This window comes from Syngnathoides biaculeatus, chromosome 5 (assembly GCF_019802595.1).
Source record: "Syngnathoides biaculeatus isolate LvHL_M chromosome 5, ASM1980259v1, whole genome shotgun sequence".
Lineage (NCBI taxonomy): Eukaryota > Metazoa > Chordata > Actinopteri > Syngnathiformes > Syngnathidae > Syngnathoides > Syngnathoides biaculeatus.
This window is the reverse complement of record NC_084644.1, coordinates 28,167,805-28,190,897: the sequence shown is the minus strand read 5'-3', so window position 1 is coordinate 28,190,897 and position 23,093 is coordinate 28,167,805. Positions and strand designations below refer to the sequence as shown.

The window sequence follows — 23,093 nt, the reverse complement described above, 5'->3', positions numbered from 1 at the left end:
CCAAGCTTTATGGGTCAACAGTGTTTCGGCTAATTAGCTTTGCCTTTTGTCTCCATTTTACAATTTCACATGGTGATGTTTTGACATCTGTTTGGAAGCAGATTTACTCCAAGTAAAATATCTGAGGTAACTCCATTTGAAAAAACTAAACTATAGCGAGTGCTTCCAAAGGGATGTCTGTCGCCCAAAAAGCGGGGATTTGTATTTTTTAAAGAGAATGTATAATGTTAAATGTTTGCATATGCTTGTTTCGTACAAAGTAATATGATAACTCTCAAATCAGAGCAATATACTAATAAAACTGTCTTGGCAAAGTGTCATAGTTTTATTTCTAATTTTAATGTAAAATCAGTCATTTTTGTGGTGGTAGTGGTGGCAAGGTCACATCCTGGAGAGATTTTGTCTGTGGGGAAACAACCAAAGTAAATGAAAAATACAAAATCATGTAGTGTAAAATGAAATAAAGCTGCTCACCATAACGACATTATTCAGAGCTTTCAAGTCCTCCAAGATTTTACTGCACAATGTTATTTGCTCAGATGCAAGCGATAGTCTTTCATCAACATCCTCCGGCCTCTATGAAACAAAGCAGACTGTTTTAGCTGAAGAAACACTTAAATTCCTCCACTGACCGTTTCCATTACAAGGGCGCCTTCATCATCAACCTCGGACATTGTGAATCCTGTGAAATATAAAAGGTGCTTTTTGTTTTCCCAAGAAAAGGCAAACACGTAGCAAGTATCCAGACAATGGAAGCAAATCAGTCGCCACCAGGTGATTCGCATGTCCTTAAAAGGATCACTGAGATTGTCCGTTTTATTGGTCGGAAAGGCGGTAACAATAGAAAATCAATATTGTCTGCTTTGGAACAGTACCTTTCAAATCCACAATCTGTCAAAATGTACTTTTATGGATGACAAAGGCTGTTTCAACACATTATATTGAAATGTGAACAGCCGTCGCAGCGCATGTTTGCGAAGAACGTCTTACTGTCCGTTTAAGAAATATGTCGTCATGACTTGGGGGCGTAACCCGGAAGCGGTCAGTTCCGTATTGGTCTCCGTTCTCCAGCGGAACGCGGCAACATGTTCCTTTGCTTGGATTTGACAGCGCTTCGAGGCTGACGCCGTTTCATGAAGTTTTTTCGGGACTTTGCCACCCAAATCGCCAGATACAGAGCATCTTACTCTCCTCCCGTGGTTTCCCAAGCCGGAACTGAAATGTATAAACGGCTTAATACTAAAGTACTGCATTTGGCGATGGCAAACGGGGACGGGCCATTTATTCCACAGGAGGCTGGTATAGGTAAGAACACACTTTTTTTCCGGTTACGGTGAAAAACAATGCGACGTAAATATGTCGACGTGTTGCATCAGATTGAGGATAAGCGGAACGGAAGATGAATGAATTAACGAACAAGACAGGATTTACTGTTCTTTCAGTCTGCCCAAGGTCAGAGGTTTTAACTTAATATAATTCCTTCTGACTCGTGTAGGTCACTTTTTTTCTAGATGGCTAAAAAGCCTTGCCAACAGGCGTTCATGGATGTTTGTATACAGGCAATAAAAATCGTGTGTCATTAATCCGAGCAGCAGAAGATTCAATTAATTAGGCAATCTCTCCAATTTAATTTCCACCACCTCTATTTTTGATTTGATTTACCTGTTGAAATTTAATCCAATGGCCCGTATTCCGTATCATTCAAGCAATTTACGTCATAAAATCTACTTTTAGAATTGAAACATTCAAACTACGACTAGAGAAGAAGGCTAAAACCATTATTCAAGCCATCTACCCAATATTTTTCCGCACCTCTGCCTTAGTCAACTCTTTTCTATGGAGCTTATGTACTATGCTACCCTACTATACTATGAAGCTTACATTTTTTTGCCACCTCGAAGTACATTTGACGTTTTGTCAAAAGGGTCTATAAATGTTTAATACATTTGTCTTCAGATGTTGCTGACATCCTGAACTGCACAGTGAAGGCCTTGCAGGATGGCCACGTGGTTGCTGTCCCCACCGACACCATCTACGGCCTGGCGTGTCTGGCCCAGAACTCTGGTGCCGTCCGTAAGATCTACGAAATCAAAGGGCGCAATGAGCAGAAGCCTCTGGCTATTTGTGTGGGAGAAATCCATGATATTTACAAGTAAGAGCAAATACAAGTAGGACCAGCAAAGTCCAACAACACCAAAATGAAACAAACTCAGGGTGAAAGATGCACAGTCATGGTTTGATTCATTTAGATACATGACGATCATGGGTTTTTTTCAAAGGAAAGTAAAAATCTTGCCTCTGTTTGTAATATATTTCATTGACATTACCAACATGAAAATAATAAGAAATACATGCATCTGATGGAGAAATTACCCATTATTTGTTGTGAGTCTGAGCAACGAATTATTATTATTTTATTTTTTTTAAAAGCTGCTAAGAAAACAAAAGTTATGCCAAAACTATTCCAATATTCATGACGGCATCAGCTGTATTGCCCGCATTGTCTATCGTCACAGTTATAGTTACAGATACATCTCAATACATTTGAATAGTGGAAAGGTTTAATTTCATTATCTAGTTCATTAAGTGAAACTCGTAGCGTGGGGTTTCTCCAGGTATACTAGTTTCTTCACATATCCGAAAAACATGCAGGATATGTTAATTGAAGACTATAAAAATGCCCGTAGGTGTGACTGTGAGTGCGACTGGTTGTTTGTTTAACCCATTCATGCGCAGGGTGGCAATTTTTTTGCCTTATTGAGATAAAAGTCTCCTCACAGGCCACAATCAAGGAAATAACACTTCTTAGTTGTTTAACGCATAAAACAAAGGGCAAAAAAAATGTACCCTCCCACGGGCAAGGTCCCAAAACTGGGATGGGTATGTTATCAGTTCTGTGAAGTGGTACATACTAGAGATATGTTTATTAATTAATTGTTATTCGAGAACGACACTTACACATTAATAATACTGATGGATTAGCATTTTGAAGACAAACTTGGTTGCATACTGACCTTTCTCCCGTTCTTCTCTTGGAAAACGCTCCATGTGTGCTTGAGGCAGCCATGTTGGGTCAGGAAGGAGAGGGAAATAACTCCGTCCTAACTTTGACTGATTAGTTATCCTCTCCTGTACCAAATTATGGCTTCAGATTGAAATATTTAAATATTTGGATATACTGAAGGATATAATGTGTGAAAATCATGATGTCCCAAAAATGGGACGCTGCCCACGAATTAATGTGCCTTGTGATTGGCTGGTGACCAGTTCAGGGTGTACCCCGCCTTTCGCCCATAGATAACTGGGATAGGCTCCAGTCTGCCTGCGATCCTAGTGCAAAAGTGTACCAGTACCATTTGGAAAAACAGCCCCAATTTCACTATTTGTATGGTGTTTTTAGGGTGATGTGCAGTGCCATTTCTGCTCCAAATGTGGTGTGAGTTATGACATCCAAAGAGTTCAATTTTACTCTCTTCAGAACGAGACTGTATTCTCTCAGTATTTCACCGACTTGTTCAAAGCTTGTTTATCAAACTTTAAATGGGTTATTGGGTTAAAAATGTTTGTCTTACCTCCATGTGTAGGTACTGTAAGGTAAACGTGAAAGAGGCGCTCCTCAGTGACCTTCTGCCTGGCCCTGTCACGCTGGTGCTGGAAAGATCGGAAATACTTAATAACGAGCTCAACCCGTTTACGTCGGTTAGTTCTGCCGTTGCATGCATTTAATCAAAACCAAAATACATTTCAAATGGAGCTTGTCGTCGCTCATGTTTTGAGTCACTTAGCTCGTAGGGGTCCGTATTCCAGACTGCGGCTTCATACGTCGTCTTTGTCAGATGTGTGCCGAGCCTCTGGCGCTGACCAGCGCCAATGTCAGCGCACAAAACAGCACTGTGGCCGTCCATGTAAGTATTAACATGGGAGGAATACATAGTACTCGGGGTGAGTAATAACGCCATTTTGTTGATTTACAGTGAAAGACTGTTACTTTCAAAAGATAGGAAATGAGGCCTGCAACAGTATCATTGCTATTAGTTAGCTTCCCATCCTAAAAAAAACACTAGCATCTCATTGAGTATTTTTAATGAGTAGATGTGATTTTTTTTTTTTTTTTTTTTTTTTTTTTTTTTTTTAAGTGTGTTGATGCAAGTTAATACTTGGAAAAGAAACCTTTTCAAAGCTTGCTTAGCAATAGGAGAAATAAAACAAATCCCAGAAGGTTTTGTTGTATACTAGAAATGTGCCATATTTTCTTGGGTTTACTGTACATTAGCAGCGTTAGCAATTTTTTTCCATTTTTCTTAAGTTTTAAATTCTGCCGTGATGGTGATATATGAGCCTCCGTTAGCTTTAACATTTTCTCTGATTTAAGTGTCTATTTTCTATTTGATTTGAAGGAATTTCAGGATCTTTGGCCCAAACTAGCCGTGGTGGTGGACGGAGGTCCAATAGGAGACCAAAGTCGCCTCGGGTCCACTGTGGTGGATCTTTCAGCACAAGGACGATACCGCATCATCAGAGCCGGCTGGTAAGTTCCTCCTCTTCATTTTAACATGGGAAAACTGCCTTTAGTACTTATTGTTCCAAGTAAAATACTAGTCTGTTGTGACCTAGTACTTTTTTACTTAATTGGGTTTGACTCTCCAAATGTAGTACCAAAAACAGTGACAGTGACATTCCCTTTGACTTAAAAATGCATTTATGGAAACTAAGGTTTGCTTAAAAAACAAAAACACTGTCACTGGCAAATTTTAATAAAATCTGTAAATTAAAAGAATGTACAGGAAAAAATATTTTAAGGTAGTAGAATTATTGAATGCAAAAAAAAAAAATCCCAATGTAAAACTTTTTTGTTGTTGTTGTTTTACAAAAAATATAAATGCATAGTTCTTTGTTTATATGCGCCCTGCTACCGGCTGGCGACCAGTTCAGAATGTACCCCTCCTCACGCTTGAAGATATCTCCAGGATTCCCGTGACTGTATTGAGGATAAGCAGTACAGAAAATGGATGGATGGATCCTTTCAGATCTTCTTCTGATTTCAGTTATTTTATTTTGGTACAAAAATAGAACTATGCATTTGTAGTTTTTGTAAACAAAAATATGTCGACTTTTATATTGAGACAGTGCATATGCATATACATCCATCCGATTTCTGAGCTGCTTATCCTCATGAGGGTCACGGGAGCGCTGGAGCCAATCCCAGCTGTCATCAGGCAGGAGGTGGGGTACACCCTGAACTCGAACTGTATATGGATTATTAAAAAAAAAAAAAAAAAGATGTTACCTATAAAGCTTGTTAGTTTAGTGGACAGTAATAAAAGAAACCAAATAATTGTAGCTCACAAATGTGTTTTGAGAATTAATATATCAGTTAACTGTGTAAAATGCATGTTCATGTTGTGTATAATCAATGAGAACATATTTACATTCTTTTAGCAGTTTAAGTGGGGTATCGAAATTGTTACTTTTACAATTTCATTGAAGCCTATGATTAAAATGATTAAATGCAACAGTAGTCAAATACACATTGTGTGTATGTTTGCGTTCATGTTATGTCCCCCAGCTAATTGTTCTCGAGATTTTACTTTCCATTTCACGGCCCTGTTTTATCGTGTGAATGATTATGTACTGTAAGATTTCTGCTGCCTCTTGGCTATTGAACAATATTTTATCGCTCAGTAAGATTTGACCTGGTTAAAAAAATGATGAATAAAAGATACAATGAAATAATTTATTTAAAAAAAAAAAGAAAAACTGAAATCTCACCTAGCCATAAGTATTCCCACCATTTGCACTGACACTCATATTTAACTCCGGTGCTGTCCATTTCTTCTGATCATCATTGAGGCAGTTCTACACCTTCATTGGAGTTCAGCTGTGTTTGATTATACCGATTGGACTTCATTAGGAAAGCCACACGCCTGTCCATATAAGTCCTTACATTGCATGTCAGAGCAAATGAGAATCATGATGTCAAAGGAACTCCCTGAAGACCTCACAGACAGAATTGTGGCAAGGCACAGATCCGGCCAAGGTTACTGCACTTAACATTCCTAAGAGCAAAGTGGCTTCCATCATCCTTAAATGGAAGACATCTGGGACTGCCAGAACCCTTCCGAGAGCTGGCCGTCCAGCCAAACAGGAATTGCGGGAGAAGAGGCTTCGTGAGAGAAGTAAAAAAACAACCCAAAGATCACTGTGGCTGAGCGCCAGAGAATGGGAGAAAGTTCTAGAAAGTTAACCGTCTCTGTAGGGGCTTTGAGGCAGAGTGGCCCGGCGGAAGCATCTTCTCAGTGCAAGACACATGAAAGCGCACATCAAAAAAAAAAAAAAAAAAAAAAAAAAACACCCAAAGGACTCCTAGATAATGAGAAATAAGATTCTGTGGTCTGGAGGGAACAAGATAGAACTTTTTGACCGTTATTCTAAATGATATGTGTGGCAAAAACCAGGCACTGCTCATCACCTGTCCAATACAGTCCCAACAGTGAAGCACGATAGTGGCGGCATGATACTGTGGTGGTGTGGGGGTGTTTTACAGCTGCGGGAATAGGTCGACTGGTTGCAATCAAAGGAAAAATAAACGTGGCCAAGTATGGGGATATCTTGGAAAACCTGCTGCTCAGAACCTCAGACTGGGCCTAAGGTTCACCGTCCCACAAGACAGTGACCCTAAGCAAACAGTTAAAATAACAGAGCGGCTTCAGAACAACTCTGTGCCTATTCTTGAATGACCCAGCCAAAGCCCTAACTCAAACCCAATTGAGCATCTCTCGAGAGACCTAAAAAAGATGGCTGTCTACCAACGTTGCACATCCAACCTGAGAGAACTGGGGAGGATTTGCAAGGAGGAATGACAAATGATCTCCAAATCCAGGTGTGTAAAACTTGCTGGATTATTTCCCAAAAAACTCATGGTCTCTATTATCTTAAAAGACTGCTTCTACTAAATACTGAGGAAAGAGTCGGAATACTTATGTTTGTGTAACATTTCAGTTTTTCTATTTAACTAAATCTCCAAAATTTTCAACAATTCTTTTTTTCTGTCAATCTGGGGGACTGTGTGTACATTCATGACGGGAAAAAAGGAAGTGAAATGATTTCAACAAATGGCTGAAATATAATAAAAAAATGAACATTTTCACGGGGTCTGAATACTTTCTGTACCCACTGTAAGTAGAATGAGCCTTAAACAGTGCGTCACCAGATCCAGAATGAATATGCTTCATGTGTCCCTGCTAACGGACATCAGAGGAGATCCCTCTTACTGTACTCTCGTACTGTACATCTGATAGGAATCAAGACCTTTAAAGTATTTGTTTAAAAGTCTTAGGGGAAAAAAAACATTTTGTCTTAATTGGGTTTTTAGTGCCTTTTCCTCGACGGTGGACGTGCTGGAAGGGAAATATGGACTTACGTCGGAGGATCTGGGATGATTCCGAAGTTGAGACACTGACTCAAACGCACAACCAAACTTTTTCTTGGGAGAATTATTACAATTTTTTTTTATTTTAAAGTCAGAAGAGAACATCCAGAATATTTTAATATATGACCTGCCTTACTGCCTATTGTATTTTTATAATGTCTTTTGTGTTTTTCCATTATTTTAATGATCACGGGATCACGTGGGACTTCACCATTTTGTGTCCAATCCAAACATTTCTGCCACTTATTGATACCACCAGTGTGTAAGAAGATGAGGACTTTTCATTACATTTTTTTATATAACCATAAAAAATGATGAGGGGAACCTTTCCTTTGAGGGAGTTGAATGGGTTTATTCTGCATGCTTGCAAACATTAAGCTGTTACTCGTACAATAAAAGCTGGTATTCAAATTTGTCACATGTCTGGCTGCTTACTCTAATTGGAAGTCAAATCAGGCATCAACTTTTTCCCCATGTGCGTGCACACGTTAATATTTTTATTGTGAAAATTTAAACAGTCTTTTTGGGGGAAAGGGGGGGGGGGCATAAAACCAATCCACTAGGATGAAACAAACTTGTCTGTCCTGCAACAAAACCTGCTCTTGCTTAGAACTGAAATTATTTTGTGAGAATTGAATATGATGTTTATTTAATTGTACAATTAAGACCGTCAGATATATTTTATTTATTCGTATCTGTAGCAACAGTGTCATAGTTGTAGTAAAATTCAAGAATTTTTGTTCTTGCGACAGTTTAGTAGGACCACGTTCACTGTTGTATAACTGTATTTTTGTGGTCAGTTAGTCGGCAGAATTGAGCCCTAAGCTATCTTGGATCGAACAAAATTGTACAGTCTATTAGTAACGCCAGACAGGAAATAACTCACGACAAGCAATAGGATCCGACAATTCCCGACCCCGCTGACATTTGTTGACGCTTATAATACGAGGCCACCAAGCACAAATCTCGCAGTATTTGATGAATGAAAAAAACGAGGAGCTAAACAAAGTATATAAAGTAAGAAGTAAATATTAAACAAAAGAGAAGAAAACGTTAAAAAAATACATAAAATAATATAAGCAAATAAAATTAGCATAATTCTTAAAAACTAAAGCCTATGAATAGCTAAAATTAATTCATGAAAAAGTTTAAAAAATGTGAAGTCTAAAAGAAAATACTAGTATAAACTAAAATGTAAAAACTAAAAATAAACCCACATTTTAAAACACCTGATTAATATACAAACTAATCAAAATAAAAATTCTCAAACCAATATACAACTCCAAAAAGTGAATGAGAATAATAGTACACAACAAAAAAAATATACAAGAAAAGATACGACCAAAAACTAGTCATCAAAAACAATTATTTAAAACTGGGAGACAAATTAAACAGAAAAACCTAAATATTTTTTAAGAATCAAGAAAAAAAAAACATACAATGTGAAAGCGACATCTACATTTGAAGCCAGAGGTTTATGTCCACTGGAAAAACACACATTTCATTTTGTTGTCTCACTGTCTGAAGTCGTATCAGAATAAACCTCTGCTGTTTCAGGTCAGTCAGGATCACCAAAATTATTTAATTTTGGTAATTGCCACAATAATGACAGAGAATGTTCTATCATTTTCTTGGAGGTCAAAGGTTTATATACATTTCTTTAGTATTGAGTAGGATTTCCTATGAACTGCACGACTTAGGTCCAATGTTTTGGGTAACCTTCCAGAAGCTTCTGACAGTATTCTGCTGGAATCCTGGCCCATTCCTCTTGACAGAACTGGTGTTACTGAGTCTGGTTTGTGGGTTGCCTTGCTTGCACACTCGTACGCTCACAAATTTTCAATGGGATTCAAGCCAGGGCTTTGTGATGGCCACTCCAAGACATTGACTTTGTTGTCCTCAAGGCACCTTTGAACCATTTTAGCGGTATGGTTGGGATCATTGTCCATTTGGAAGATCCATTTGCACCCAAGTTTTAGCTTCCTGGCTGATGTCTTGAGATGTTGCCATAATATCTCCATAAAATGTTCTTACTTCACGACATCTATTTTATGAAGAGCTCCAGTTCCTGCTGCAGCAAAATAGCCCTGCAACATGATATTGCCATATCCATGATTCACAGTTGGTATGGTGTTCTCAGGTCTACAAGTTTCCTCCTTTTTCCATGGTCATTATGGCCAAACAGCTCCACTTTAGGTTCATCAAACCACAAAACGTGTGCAGCAGTTAAGATCTTTGTTTTGGTGTTTTTTTTTTTTTTTTTTTTTTTTTTTGCAAACTGCAATCTGCCTTTTCTATGTTTCTTTGGGAGTAATCTCTTCATTCTCAGTGAATGGCCTTTTTCTCTGCAGGACTTATTTCATTGTGAATAATGACACTTTCTGACCAGCTTCATCCAGTATCTTCAAAGGTCTCGAGCTTTTGTTCCGGGATTGATTTGCAGATTTCGGACCAAAAAATATTCATCTGTGGGACACAGAGCTCATCTCCTCCCTGAGCAGTGTGATGGTTGGACATTCCTATGATGCTCGTATTTTCATATAATTGTGTGAACAGTTGAGTGTAGCAACTTCAAGCATCTGGAAATTGCACCTAGGGGTGATCCAGATTTATGAAGCTCCACGATTCTCAGATTTCCTGGCCGATTTCTTTTGATTTTCCCATTATTTCAAACAAGGAAGTGGAGTGTTTGATGTTTACATCCCAGGTGTCCCTTCAATTAACTCAATGTTGTCAGCTTTCTTATCAGGAGCTTCCAAAGCCATGATCTCAACATCTGCGCTTCCACAGCAACTTTAAAGAAAGTAGTTTTTGTGTATGTAAACTTTTGACCTTGAATAAAATAATCAAAATTCTCCAAGAAATTCTGTTGTTAGAGCATTGGTTTGGTAAACCAGGGGTCGTGAGTTCGTATCTCGCTGGGGCCTCTACTCCCCAAGAGTGGTTCCGTCAGGAAGGGCATTCGGTGTAAAAACTGTGCCAGACAAATATGAGCGTTCATCTGAGATGTCCCGCCGTGGCGACCCCGAATGAGGAAAAGGCGGAAGAAACTTACTATTTAACAAAATTGGAATTTTAGTCATCCTGTGACTGACCTGAAACAAGAGAGGTTTGGTCTGATTTGACTTCATACAGTGAGAAAAAAATATTTTGGCTTTAACTGTAACTAGACCTTAAACTTTTCATATGATTTTTCTACTAAAAAGGTTCAGGTCTCTCCACTTGTCCCTTTTAAACCCGTTAGTCAAACTGCACGGGATTGGAATCTTCACATGAGCCACTGCTCCTTCTCCTTGTTGAACTTCTCTGCCCAGTGTCTAGTCAGCTCCAGGTAGTGCTCGGGCCCGTGTGGCCGGTAGTCCAAGTAGACCCTGGTGGCAGTCTTCTTGGGGACGGCCCTCTCGATCTGCGTGCCCTCGTGCCACTCATTGAAGGACGTGATGGCAAGTACCTCCGGCCGTACGTCCAGCGCCGCCTGCAGGGCCGTCTCGTAGTAGCGGCCGTTGACGCGGTTGCGGGTGCTGTGGCTGTTCCAGGGCCGCACGCTGGTGTCTACGTAGCCCGGCCCTACGCTGGGGACAAACAGGAGATCGTTGTCGTCGCAGAAGGCCTTGAGCGCCTTCCAGTTCTGGTGTGACGAGCCGAAGGAGAAGCCGTTAGAAGCGAAGTATGTGTACATGCCGTCAAAGCCGCCGGACACTATGTCCTGCTTGTGACGCTCCTCCACGATCAGGGCAACAAAGATGCCGTCGTAGGCTGAGCCGCGCAGGCTCCGGGAGCTGCCGGGCACCAGCAGCTGGGACCAGGACTCAGCAGGGGTCAGGTACGAGTCGTAGATGTAAAACAGAGGGAGGCTCTTCCCGGTGTTCGACAGGAACTTGTAGAAGGCTGCATGGTCGCTGTACCTTCGGGGAAAGCGATAAGCACATTGGAGAAACACTCCTTGGACTAAAATGAGTCATTGAGAACTAAAGTGGGCTAACTCAATTTTAGTTATTTCATTAGGCTAACATTATAATTGCCTGTCATTTTTAACGTACTGATACAATAGTGATTAAAAAAAAGTTTTTTCTTCATCGTTGGATTCTTGTTTATTCCTAACCCACACCCCCAATTGTTTTTTTCAAGCAACCTGTACTGTGATTGTGTATAATGGGGTGTCAAGCATTTAAATTGGGGAGACTGATGGGGGTGAGGCGAGATGGCCACAGGCCAAAACTCACCCCCATCTGGACAGAGAATGTATGTGGTGCATTAAAAATCAATGGGGGAAAAGCTTGGCGGGTGAAAGAGCAGACCGGAGTGCCGGAACACCTGGCCTAGTGTCCCTGCTCCCACTGACGGGTGTATGACACATTAAAACTGTGGGACTAGACCGGAGACCAGTACTGGTGTTTCGCCTCATTGTTTTTTGCCAGCCCCTCAAGGGGACCCTGAATGAGATGGGATTGTGCCTAATGTACCAATTATGTACAGTGTGAGCAGTAATATGCTAAGATTGTGTAGTAAGAGGCTAAACTCCTAAGGGACAGACCCGGCCCTGCCCGACCAGCTGGAAGACCACAGAGAAAAAGGGGGCAGCCCCTCCCCCAACCTACTGCTACCCTTGAACACCCTTATTGAGCGTGTGTGTGTGTGTGTTGTGTGTGTGTGTGTGTGTGTGTGTGTGTGTGTGTGTGTGTGAGAGAGTGTGAGAGAGAGATTAAAATTACAGCATGGCACATATCCCATTTTTTTAAATTAATTAAATTTTTTTTACAATTACTTATGACCATAACATAGGAGGCCCTGTAGCTCAGTGGTTAGAGCACTGGTTTGATAAACCAGGGGTTGTGGGTTCGTATCCCACTGGGGCCTCCACTCCCTGAGAAGGGTTGCGTCAGGAAGGGCATCCGGCGTAAAAATTGTGCCAAACATATGTGCGTTCATCTGAGATGACACGCTGTGGCGACCCCGAAAGGGACAAGCCGAAAGAAACTTACTTTTTTATGACCATAACATAGGGCTAACGTTGCGAGAGGAACTGCCAAACCAACAATAGAAACGTCTGCAAATTACCACAGGAGTTTCCGATTAAGAAGGGACGAAATATCTACGTTTGGGCTGTCACATGACTACAGATGACAAAGCTGTTTTTCTTCTGTGTCTGGAAAGTAAACATATGTGCAGCTGTTTTTTTTTTTTTTCCCCCTTCCAAGATAAGTCACTTTCATTGGCCTGTGAAGGCTTTGAATGCAGTCGTGTGACAGCCTTGTGCAATCTGATTGGTGTATTGAAGTCTAATGACACTCGTGATCTTGTTTGTTTTGGCGCAACGGTGCCCTGTACGGAAGTTAAAGACGAAGACTAACAATAGATTGGGCACACGATAAAGGATAAATAAAGATAGCAGGCGGCATGACAATCATTCTAGCGCAGGAAAAGTATTGAATCTTCTTAACATGAATACCCAAAGAGTGGTGCATTCAAACTATTCTGACAAGTACAATTTATCCAAAATATTACTTGAGTACATGTAGCACCTTACTATCCACCTCTGGGTGTACTGAAATTGCAGTGACTCAACAGTGGAATAAAAAACTACCAGTAAAGAAGAACCTGTTGGGAAGATTAGCAGCCTGATTTTATGATCAATTAAATTATAAGTCCTAAAACAACAGACAGAGCAACACTAGTTAGCATTACGAGGGAGTCTTCGGAAAAAGAATTCTCCTCTCTACGGCGTCCCTGGCCCCAAAAAGTTTGAGAAACCAGGTCCAAAACCCTTCTGACTAATGTAGGGTTTACAGTAAAGTGTAAATCCAGCACACTTTTTTTAAATGCCACAATAGCCTTTATATAACCAGAAGCTCTTTGTTAAAGGCTGCCAGTTTTGTGGCTCATCTACAGTCCTTAAACTATACACGATGTTGTCTACTTCAGTTCAGTTGGTAAAGTGCCCTACCTGTCAATGATGTACTTGACGTTATCAAGTACACTCTGTTCATTGCGTCCTCTGTATGGTTGGATGTGAAATGCAACCTGCACAAAGAGTCATACAAACACAAACACTGTTGGTTTGCAGCATTTTCAGAATCATTCACGTACTGATGTGTAATATATTGTGTGAACCTGAACATAGCTTCAGTTTTTTTTTTTTTAACTGATGGGGAAAAAAAAAACAAGCACTTTATTAAAGGATCCAAAATGACACACACACACACACACCCGCGCGTAAGGTTACTAAGTTGAATATTTAAAGGCATGGACACGGTTTTTCAATAAATAATGATCAACCTGAAATACTTTTTTCGAGAGGAAAATGTCTTGGAGTGGCTAAATGCAATTGTGATGTGAGGTATTATAAGGTAAAATTACAGTGTACTATTTGTTTGCTATATTTAAAACAGTTTTGCATCAATTGTCCTTTCATCTGTTCAATGGAGCATTTACATTAGCAAGAGTCCAGAAACATCTATTGCATTAACTTATCATTTTCACTAAAAATGTATTTAATTAATGCATTTCACTTAATTCAATTTGATTCATTCATCCATCCAATTAATTTGTTAATGAATTTACAATAATTAAAAAATATATTACACCACCTTGTTTCTTCTCCTGTGTACTAAAGGTATATTACTTGAAAAATACAACGAACATGACAAAAATGCAGTTGGTTACATAATACTTTGCCCAATTTGACATGCTTAATTTATTGCCATTGACATGGGTTCCGACCCCCCGCCCCCCCCAAAAAAAAAGAAAAATGCCAAGATATCAGCTCTTAAAAAGATTTTATGAGCTATTTTTGTTGTCATTACTTGTTTCAAAAAAATTATCTGTTGTTGTTCCAGACATTAAGGATGAAAGAGAAGCTGAGGAGACAGGGGTGGTCATAATATTTTTTTTCCATGACTGTATTGTAAAATAATAATAAAATCAATATTACATTCACATTTTATTTGATTAAATAATTGGTTAATGGGTATTAAAGCCATTGTAAAAATTCTAAATAATTATTTTATTTGTAAAACGTAATACATGTAAGAAAACACAAAGTGTGTTTTTCTTTTATTCAGTAAAAGTTGCAATAAATGTATGTAGCCACGCATTGTTTATAACATGTTACTGTACTCCCATCAAAGAGTACAGCACCTCGGTGGATTGGGAGTATTCGGCTGATGCGTCCTATTTATTATGCAGAACATTTGCATCCCTTGCAGGATTGGAAATTATCTCTGGAGGAAATTGGAACTCGAGGGACCTGCAATGCAAAATTCCTACTTGATCCAACTCCAATCCCACATTACCCTCACTTGGGGCTTGATTTACCACGATTTAAAAAACAAAACGGGCACTTACTTGCATGTGCACTCACTCTTAGAGTTCCTCACAAAACGTTAGTTAATGAGGCCCTTGATTGGGACTCTTTTGAGTCCCCTTCAAGGTTTGGGTCAAAGGAGCAAACGACGCTGAGGTCTGCACCACAAAGCATGAGCGCAGTGTGGGTGGGTGCGTGCTGCTCAAATACTGTTCAGCTTATATAATATATATATATATATATAAAAAAAAAAAAGATGCATTGCTTGCTTTTTTAGTGAGCACAAGTGGGCTCACTATGTAGCTGATGGACGTAGAATCGGCTGTTACGAAATAGTTTCAATTTCGGCAATATTTAGGACGTGTTTTACGAGGTGCCTGAGCGCCAGAAAAATACACGATATATCACATTAAAATTGTCCTGTTGATGGTTGAGATGAGTGGATCAATTTATATGATCGGGTTCTACCCATTTTTCTCAAACATTAGAAAATATGATCAAATAATGGTAAAATTGTTAGGTACCTACATGTAAAGTGAATATAAAAGTCTACACACCCCATTCAAATGGCAGGATTTTGTGATAGGAAAGCATGAGACAAAGAAAAATCATTTAAAAACTTTTTACACCATTAATGTGACCAATAACCTCTACAGCTTAAAGGTTAAGTGTCATCCCTATAATCATTCTAAAATCGATATTGTAATGAAAAATATATATAACATGATTTACTTCAATGTCTATGCGAAAAATAAATATGAGGGGAGAGCGAGTCATCTATGACCAAAGTTGCGGAAGTGTCATTCGACGACATCCAAGCGGTCGCCATATTGGCTGCGTCCCCTGTCCGTGACGTCACCCCGGACATTCACCTCTAAAAACACGTGGTGTAGCCTACTATGGGAGACGAACACGCCCCATCTGACACGGAAGCTCTTTTCAAAGAAGAGAACATCACACAACCGAGTGAAGTTACCGTGGCAATATTGCCCTACTGTTTCGACCCATATTCAGATGATATGCCATCATGGCCAAACCGCCTCCCCGTCCGATCCACTTTCGCGGCGGAGATGAGCCATCACAGCCTGGCACCACAACGAGCCACCCTGGCCGACAAGGCCGGCGGCCGGCTGCGACGGGCCACCAAAGCTAACAAAACTGGTGGCAGGCTTGGCCTTGTCGACAAGGCCGGGTTGGCTCATTTTCCGCGCCAGGTGGCTTATCACGGAGCTGGGCTGCTTTACGGCTTTGTTGTCGCACACGCCTGAGTGCGCCATTCTCAGGAGCGTTGTTCATAGCCGCTGCCATCCGCGAGCCGACGCAGCAGCCTTCGCCGGCAAGCCCGACGCCGTCCGACGTGCACATCGACACATTGAGCACACCTGTCATACGTACTATTATGTTTTTTTAGTAGCTGTATACACACCTGTCTGTCATTTGGAACTGGAACCCACAAAGCTCTCACCCTCTGCACCCGTGCAATCCATTTTTCACGACGAACCAGATCTCTTGCAAACTTATGAAGGGTAAATCCATTCTCCCGAGTGTTCAAGCATTGTCCAGCGATGCAACGAGCCGGCATTTTGGCTAACACAAAGGAACAACGAGCTACCTTCCCGGAGGTAAAACTAATAGAAACAAATGAGTCAACTTGAGGGCGGTTCTGTCCTTTAAGTCACTTCCTGCTTCTTCTTGAAAACAAATCTCTTGAGAGGATTTTCATGGCAGGAGTTACAAAAAGTTATATACGTCAAAATCATGTTTTGTGGTGGGGAAAAAATGCATGGGTCCATGTCGACTGCCATTTTTTCATTAATAACATACTAAAAATCATGCATTTCATGACAGTGGCCCTTTAAGGGGGAGTAAAAAATAATGGAGATAACGTGTTTGCACAAATATCCACACCCTCTTATAAGTGGAGATGTGACAGTTCGGAATCGACAAATCAATAACGGGAATATTAACGGTGGAAAAAGTTTTGGATTGATTTGTCAAGGTCTTTTTTGTCACAAAAACTTGGCAATTGAACTAGCGCGTCGACTTTTCATCCCCACGCTATAACCATTGTACTTTCAATCAAATGGTATACCAAGACTTTTGTACTGTAAAGTATCTTTTGAGAGGAAATAAGTCACATCCGCTGTGCTTGTTAACGGGTTGATTGTCTTTACGTGTAGCGAAAACGCTATTACTGCATTATTAACAAACCTCGTTTTGCCCATCTTGTCTTTTGTCAATCACAGAAATAAAGAGAGCTCCTAGAAGCTTTTAAGACACATCAACTCCGTGAAACATACTACTGCAGTTTCTTAGACCAGTTCAAAACAACTGGAAGATGTGACATGAGTTTAGGCACATGATCGAGCGCTCCCTTTTTAAATTTTCAGAAGCTTTCAATATGACGACAGCACTCCCACACGTTTACACCACTTATTCCCCCCCCCCCATTTTCCGACCTAATTGGCAATTGGTACACCATCGTTCGGCTCGTTCATCCAGTCCCAATGGTGACTGACTGCAGCAGCAGCAGTTCTTTGACCCGTGTCCTTCACCAAGTCCTGGAAATCTCACCCCCACTGCAAACCGCAGAGATCCCTGTGCAGATTTGCATTCACAGCAATTCTTTAAAAAGTGCCAATTCACCACCACCCCCCCCCCCCCCCCCGACTCCTCCCCCACCCGAGGGAAAAAAAAAAAAAAGTTCTCGCTTTACCAAGCAAGTAAACAAGCAAGCAAAATAAAACCTCCCCCAAACGTGAAATGTGTTAAGTCAGCCATCTGCCTTAGACTTCCTCGTCTTCCAGGACTGTCCTGTCATTGAAAATCAATTTATTTTACTGTGATGAATGACACTGCGTAGCACCTCTCACTGCATGGATTACTGCCTCTGTCTCGTCCTGCCTTTAACCTCTTGTATTGTCCTGTCTCATCCTGTACCAGCCCACCCTGTTCTATCCTATCTTGTTCTTCTGTCTTCTCTTGCCCTGTCCTGTCTTATCCTTTCCCTTTCTCCCTGTTGTCCTGTCTTGTCCTCTTCTGTCAATCTCATTCTGTCCTCTTCCAACTTGGTCTGTCTTACCTTGTCTTATACTGCCCCATCCTCTCCCGTCCTGTCTTGTCACGTCCCATCCTATTCTTTCCTGTCCATCCTGTGTTGTCTAGCTCCATCTCATCATGTCTCGTCTTATTCTGTCCTGTTCCATCCTGCCAGATGATGTCCTGTCCGCATTTACCATATTCTATCCCTTTGTGTGTTTTACTGTCCTGTCCTCTCCCATCCTGTCTTGTGCTGTCCAAAACAGCAATGTGCTGTGCCATTCTTTTCCAGCCTATGTCCTTCTTGTCTTCTCCTGTCCTCTCCCATCCCATTTTATCCTGTTCTGTCCTTGCTTGTCAACCCCCCACCCCCGCGTTTCTCTATCTTGGTCTCTCCCTTCCTGTTTTGTCCTTTTCTGTCTTATGGCATTCTGCGCTCTGTTCTGTTCCATCCTAGCTTACCCAATCCTCCACATTTTTCCCAATCCTGTACCCTCCTGTTCCGTCTTGTCGCATCCTCTGCTCTCATGTCTCATCCCTCCCTGGTCAATCCTCTCCCGTCCTATCTTGTCCTGTCCCATCATGTCCTGTCTGCACTGTAGGTACACCACTCCGTTGTAAACCCTCTCTCTGGCCTTTTCATACCTGCATCTTTATCACCATACCAAGCTGCGACAATGTTTTGTAGTCATCAGATGCAAAGACACCAATTTTATTGGGTCAGATCACCTTGAAAAAGGTCAGAGGGCAAGTGAATCCAGCCTCTTCAGAATGGGACGCTTTATTTTGTACTTACCTTGAGATTGTGTCTATATGCAGCATCCAGTATGGCTGGTACAAAATCTTCAGTGGGTTCTCCATTGTCATCAGCCATCCCGGGAGGATACCAGGACAGCACCAGAACCCCTGCAGACACGTGAACATAAACGCTTATGAGGGACAGCATTCTCATAGATCAGTGATTCTCAAATCAAAATTTGTAATATGTGGGGCTCTCTCTAGTGTTATGCAAAACAATAACTGCCCAAGTACAGTTGAGGTGTATTTAACTGCAAAGTTAGATACTGTATATTATCATTACATTTTTTTAGAACGGTTTTTAAACATTTTCTTGGGCCATTTTAATATTTTACTTTAATATGCAATACATTTGAGCTGCATCATTAGCCATACAATTTTATTTTTGTGAAATGATGACCTTGAGATTGATAATACAGATATATACAAACATACACATTAATAAACAACTTTATTGTTGTCTGATGACTTAAATCCCAGTGTGTGATTCTTAAAATATGGTACCCAGACTTCCTCTAATGGTACAAAAAAAGAATCACTGAATTAAATACAAATAATGTCAAATACATTTAAAACATGAAATACCTCGATCCATCCATTCGTCTTCCAACATCACAAGTTCACTTTTTTTTTCTATTTTAGCACAGCTTTTAATTTCATGTGCAATAATTAATGAATGACTAATGTCCTTAGTTGAACATTGTTGACTTTTGCATCCATTACTCATCTAAAATTGAACTCAAGAGCAGCTACGACGATGTATTGTAGTTATTGGAGCTCCCTCGGATCAACTTGATGTACTCAACATATTTTATTTACAGGCCTCTTTGGCTCACTTATGGGAATGCGTGGAATTATTTTGACGCATTTCTTGCTCTGGTGTCTTAAGCAGATTGTGTTGCGTCCAATCTGTCTGCACGTTTTCATCGCACGGACAGCTGGTAAGAGGTCGTACTAATGTCGCAGTGTATCGTAACCTCCCTTAGGTACAAAGTTCTTGTGCTGTATCGAGTGCAAGAACAATAGCACGGGCTGTTACTGGACACCGAGGATTCGGGTGTCTCTCGGGTTGACTTTATTGTATCAAACTACCCTATTGGGCATAACATTAGGTACACCTCAGTCCTAATTTCTGTCGCAAAGTAAAGAGTACAGTTTGTACGCTAGGTTCTGGGATCGGAGTAGAGCCCGCACACCAGATTGTAACAAACCAATATTTGACGTGGCTTGAGTACCCCTTCGGTTCACATGCTGACTTTGCAGTGAATGTGTACAGGAAATGGCTTTTGTGATTGCGTTGAGAGCTACAAATGACTTGAGTTACAAGCACCTTATCCCTCTGAATGGAGTAAAGTTGTAAGTCAAGAAAAGTAAGTCTATCCATCCATTTTCTTTGCCACTTATCCTCACAACGGTCGCGGGGAGTGCCGGAGCCTATCCCAGCTGTCAACGGGCAGGATGCGGGGTACACCCTGAACAGGTTGCCAATCAATCGCATGGCACACGGAGACGAACAGCCACACTCACAATCACACCAATGGGCAATTTACCGCGTCCAATTAATGTTGCATGTTTTTGGGATGTGGGAGCAAGCCAAAGTGCCCGGAGAAAACCCACGCAGGCACGGGGAGAACATGCAAACTCCACACAGGCGGGTCCGCGATTGAACCCGGGACCTCAGAACTGTGAGCCCAACGCTTTCCAGCTGATCCCCCGTGCCGCCGAAATTATGTGGAAAAACGATGATTCACAATCCAAAACGCTGAGGTATTGCATGGAGCTGTCCGTGGTCCTGGATTGTTGCTGAGGCTCACAGTAAGATTTTCTTGGATTTGCGGACATGTGCACGTCACCTTATCGTAGTTTTTAATGTTATCTCTTTCCCCTTTGTCCAGAGGTCGCTTACCTATTCAAACTTTGTACTTAAGTAGAAGTACTAATTTGACTTTAAGTATAAATAGAACCATTTTACTGCCAACTATGTTGCGTCATTGTTAATTCTTCCTGGTTCACGTTCAGCCTTGGATGTCCCCAAAATATCAGTTAAAAAAAAAAAATCTCCGATGGAAACAAAGTAACGATGAAGGATGTATTTGTACACGTTTACTTCCCACCCTCTACCTGCAGCTGACGTCGCGATCTGCTCCATGTGGGACTCCAGCACGTCCGGGTCCCTGGAGCTGTACGGGCCGAGCTCCGGGTAGAAGCTGGAGCCGATGTCCTCGGGCGGCATGTGCCTCCCCCGCGGATAGCTGGAGGCGATCTTCGGGTCCCAGTGCGGCACCAGGATGTGGTCCCAGTGCACGAACTTGCCGTCCGCCCGCGGGGTTCCGTACCACACGTAGTAGAAGATGTGCACGTCGTCGAAGATGCGCCCCTCCGGACCCGCGTTGGACACCGCAGCCGCTTTAGTGCGCTGGCGGCCCGGCGACGTCGAGGGCGAGGAGCGCCGATCCAGCGCGTTGGGAACCAGATCCGACAAGCCGTCTCGGGGTTTGAGGGTCCGGAGTGCCATCATGGCCCCGAAGATGAAGAGCGTGAAGAGGAAGAGAGCCACGCAAGCTCGCCTCCGCAGTCGACCCATGCTCGACGGTAGCGCTCCCGGTGCGGATGTGGCGATGTGCCGCTGTCAGCCTCGACCCCCCTCCGGCGTCTTCACGGCCCATCTCCGGCTAAACACAGCCGCGTCTACATGCTCGCCAGCCGGGTTGGCTTCCTCCGGTGGTCGGGGGATGTCCTATCGCAGTCTGCGTCACGGTCGGTTCGGTTCGCCAGGATGGCTAGTTTGCGCCGGCGCTTCCGGTTCGGCTGTCACTAGCTGATTTGGAGCGACGCCAAGCGGCCGAAATAAGTATTTAAAAAAAAAAAAAAAACGTTGCGTCATCGTGTTGCGTTCAGGATCAAAGGGCATCGGCACGACTAAAGCAGCTTTTTTTTTTATTGTGACATTGTAGAAGAACTTACCATGGATCCAGGAACAAAAAAAAAAAAAAAAAAGAAACTTGCGCTTGTATAAATTATAGTTCTCCTCTGACACTGTTGTTGCCCCTGGAGTAAAAGTATTTCCTTTTGATTTATTATCAGTTCCGTTTTAAACAACAACATGAAAAATGTTCTTAAAACATTGTTGCCATTAAGAGGAAAAGACAAAAAGTTAGCTACACAACTCTGAATTAATTCCATTGCTCTGACCATGGGTACACCTAAACTGAGTCCACTTTTCTCACAGCACATTTATGACTATTTAAATTAAGTCTGTGACCAAACTTTTTTACCAATTCCAAAAAGACGTCAAAATCATAGAAAAAAAAATGATTTCAAACGAATTCTATTCCACATTTGACATGAAAGCCTCATCTTAAAGACAAAAGATAAGCAGAGCTGCAATGGGTTTTTGTCGGATGCACAGATTTGTTAACAGTGTTAGCATCTGATGACGAGCACCTTCTTGATTCCTTCGTGAGCTCAACCGGGTTAGGGCTATTTGTGTTAACCCTAAAAAAAAGACAAGCTATTTGTTGTTGCTTATTGTTAGCATTGTAAAGAATGGAAGAAAAATCGTTTGGTCATGCTCATTTTGATCTTTATGGAAGTCACTACAGTGCTTTCATGCACGTCTAATGCAAAATATAGCTTTTTTTTTTTTTTACAAATAACAATATTTGTATTTCCCAGTTCAAACCGTGAATGATAAAAAAAGAAACTTAAATCTCGAATGTTATTTGTTAAAATACAATCAATGGTATTGGTAAGGTAAAATAACTTCTCAATTGTCATAAATGGTTTGACCACCTGAACTACTTTTACAAAACTCTGTTTACCACTAACCAAATATCATAATAAATCACTCTTTGAATAAAATAAAATAAGAAGATTTGCGTCAGGAAGGGCATCCGGCGGAAAAAAATGTGCCAAACAAAATATATGCGTTCATCTGAGATGACACGCTGTGGCGACCCCAAAAGGGACAAGTCGAAAGAAACGTTTAATGTACTATAATATCATTCAAGTAAATGCATCTGTCGGAATCCGTCCAAACAAGTCACAGCAAATAAACGGGACAAAATGTTCTTTCCGTCTTTCTTTATGTGTGAAGAAGTGACATTTTTTTATTCCTAAAATATCTTTCATCGCTTCAGTCGTGGTTTGATGATGACGGGGTTGTTTCCCAAAAGCTTTTCTTGTCTTTGAAAGCGTCCCCTGGCCCTACGGTGGCCCGGAAGTGGATGCTTCAATCCAGTTCACGTTCTGAAGTGCGCGTTTCTCGTCCGCTTGGTGGCGGTGTGCCGGAAACTTGCTTGCCCGCCCACCGACGAACCCTGTCGTAATTTCTCTTGTTTTGTTTTGTTTTGGGGTTTTTTTTTCGCAACTGGTCAAAATGATGCGTTGTAATTATATATAAAATCAACACAACACTACAAGTTGAACGTGAGCTCGTCTTGAGCAAACGGAAAACGCTCATCTGTTGGAGCAGTTTTGTCATTATCATGATTGAATATTTGTCATATTTGATTTTTTTTTGTG

At 41.3% G+C, this 23,093-nt stretch overlaps 2 protein-coding genes across 3 annotated transcripts; one reads left to right on the top strand and one right to left on the bottom strand.

Moving 5' to 3' along the window:
* The first annotated feature begins 883 nt into the window (after positions 1–883).
* Positions 884–7,552, top strand: yrdc (yrdC N(6)-threonylcarbamoyltransferase domain containing). The gene is made up of 6 exons (XM_061819263.1): positions 884–1,305; positions 1,957–2,152; positions 3,585–3,699; positions 3,786–3,905; positions 4,398–4,528; positions 7,373–7,552. Exons 1-6 carry the CDS (start codon positions 1,134–1,136, stop codon positions 7,437–7,439), a joined length of 801 nt encoding a protein of 266 aa, XP_061675247.1. The 5' UTR covers positions 884–1,133; the 3' UTR covers positions 7,440–7,552.
* Positions 7,553–7,698: 146 nt separating this feature from the next.
* On the bottom strand, positions 7,699–21,336 carry maneal (mannosidase endo-alpha like). 2 transcript variants are annotated; one of them, XM_061819262.1, is made up of 5 exons: positions 20,691–21,336; positions 18,568–18,677; positions 13,374–13,450; positions 11,111–11,334; positions 7,699–10,996 (listed from the first exon to the last, which is right to left on the bottom strand). In XM_061819262.1, the coding sequence occupies exons 1-5, from the start codon at positions 21,151–21,153 to the stop codon at positions 10,698–10,700; spliced, it is 1,173 nt and encodes a 390-aa protein (XP_061675246.1). In that variant the 5' UTR covers positions 21,154–21,336; the 3' UTR covers positions 7,699–10,697. The 2 variants fall into 2 exon arrangements, with proteins under 2 accessions (XP_061675246.1, XP_061675245.1); XM_061819261.1 differs by having other exon boundaries at positions 7,699–11,334.
* Positions 21,337–23,093: the final 1,757 nt, after the last annotated feature.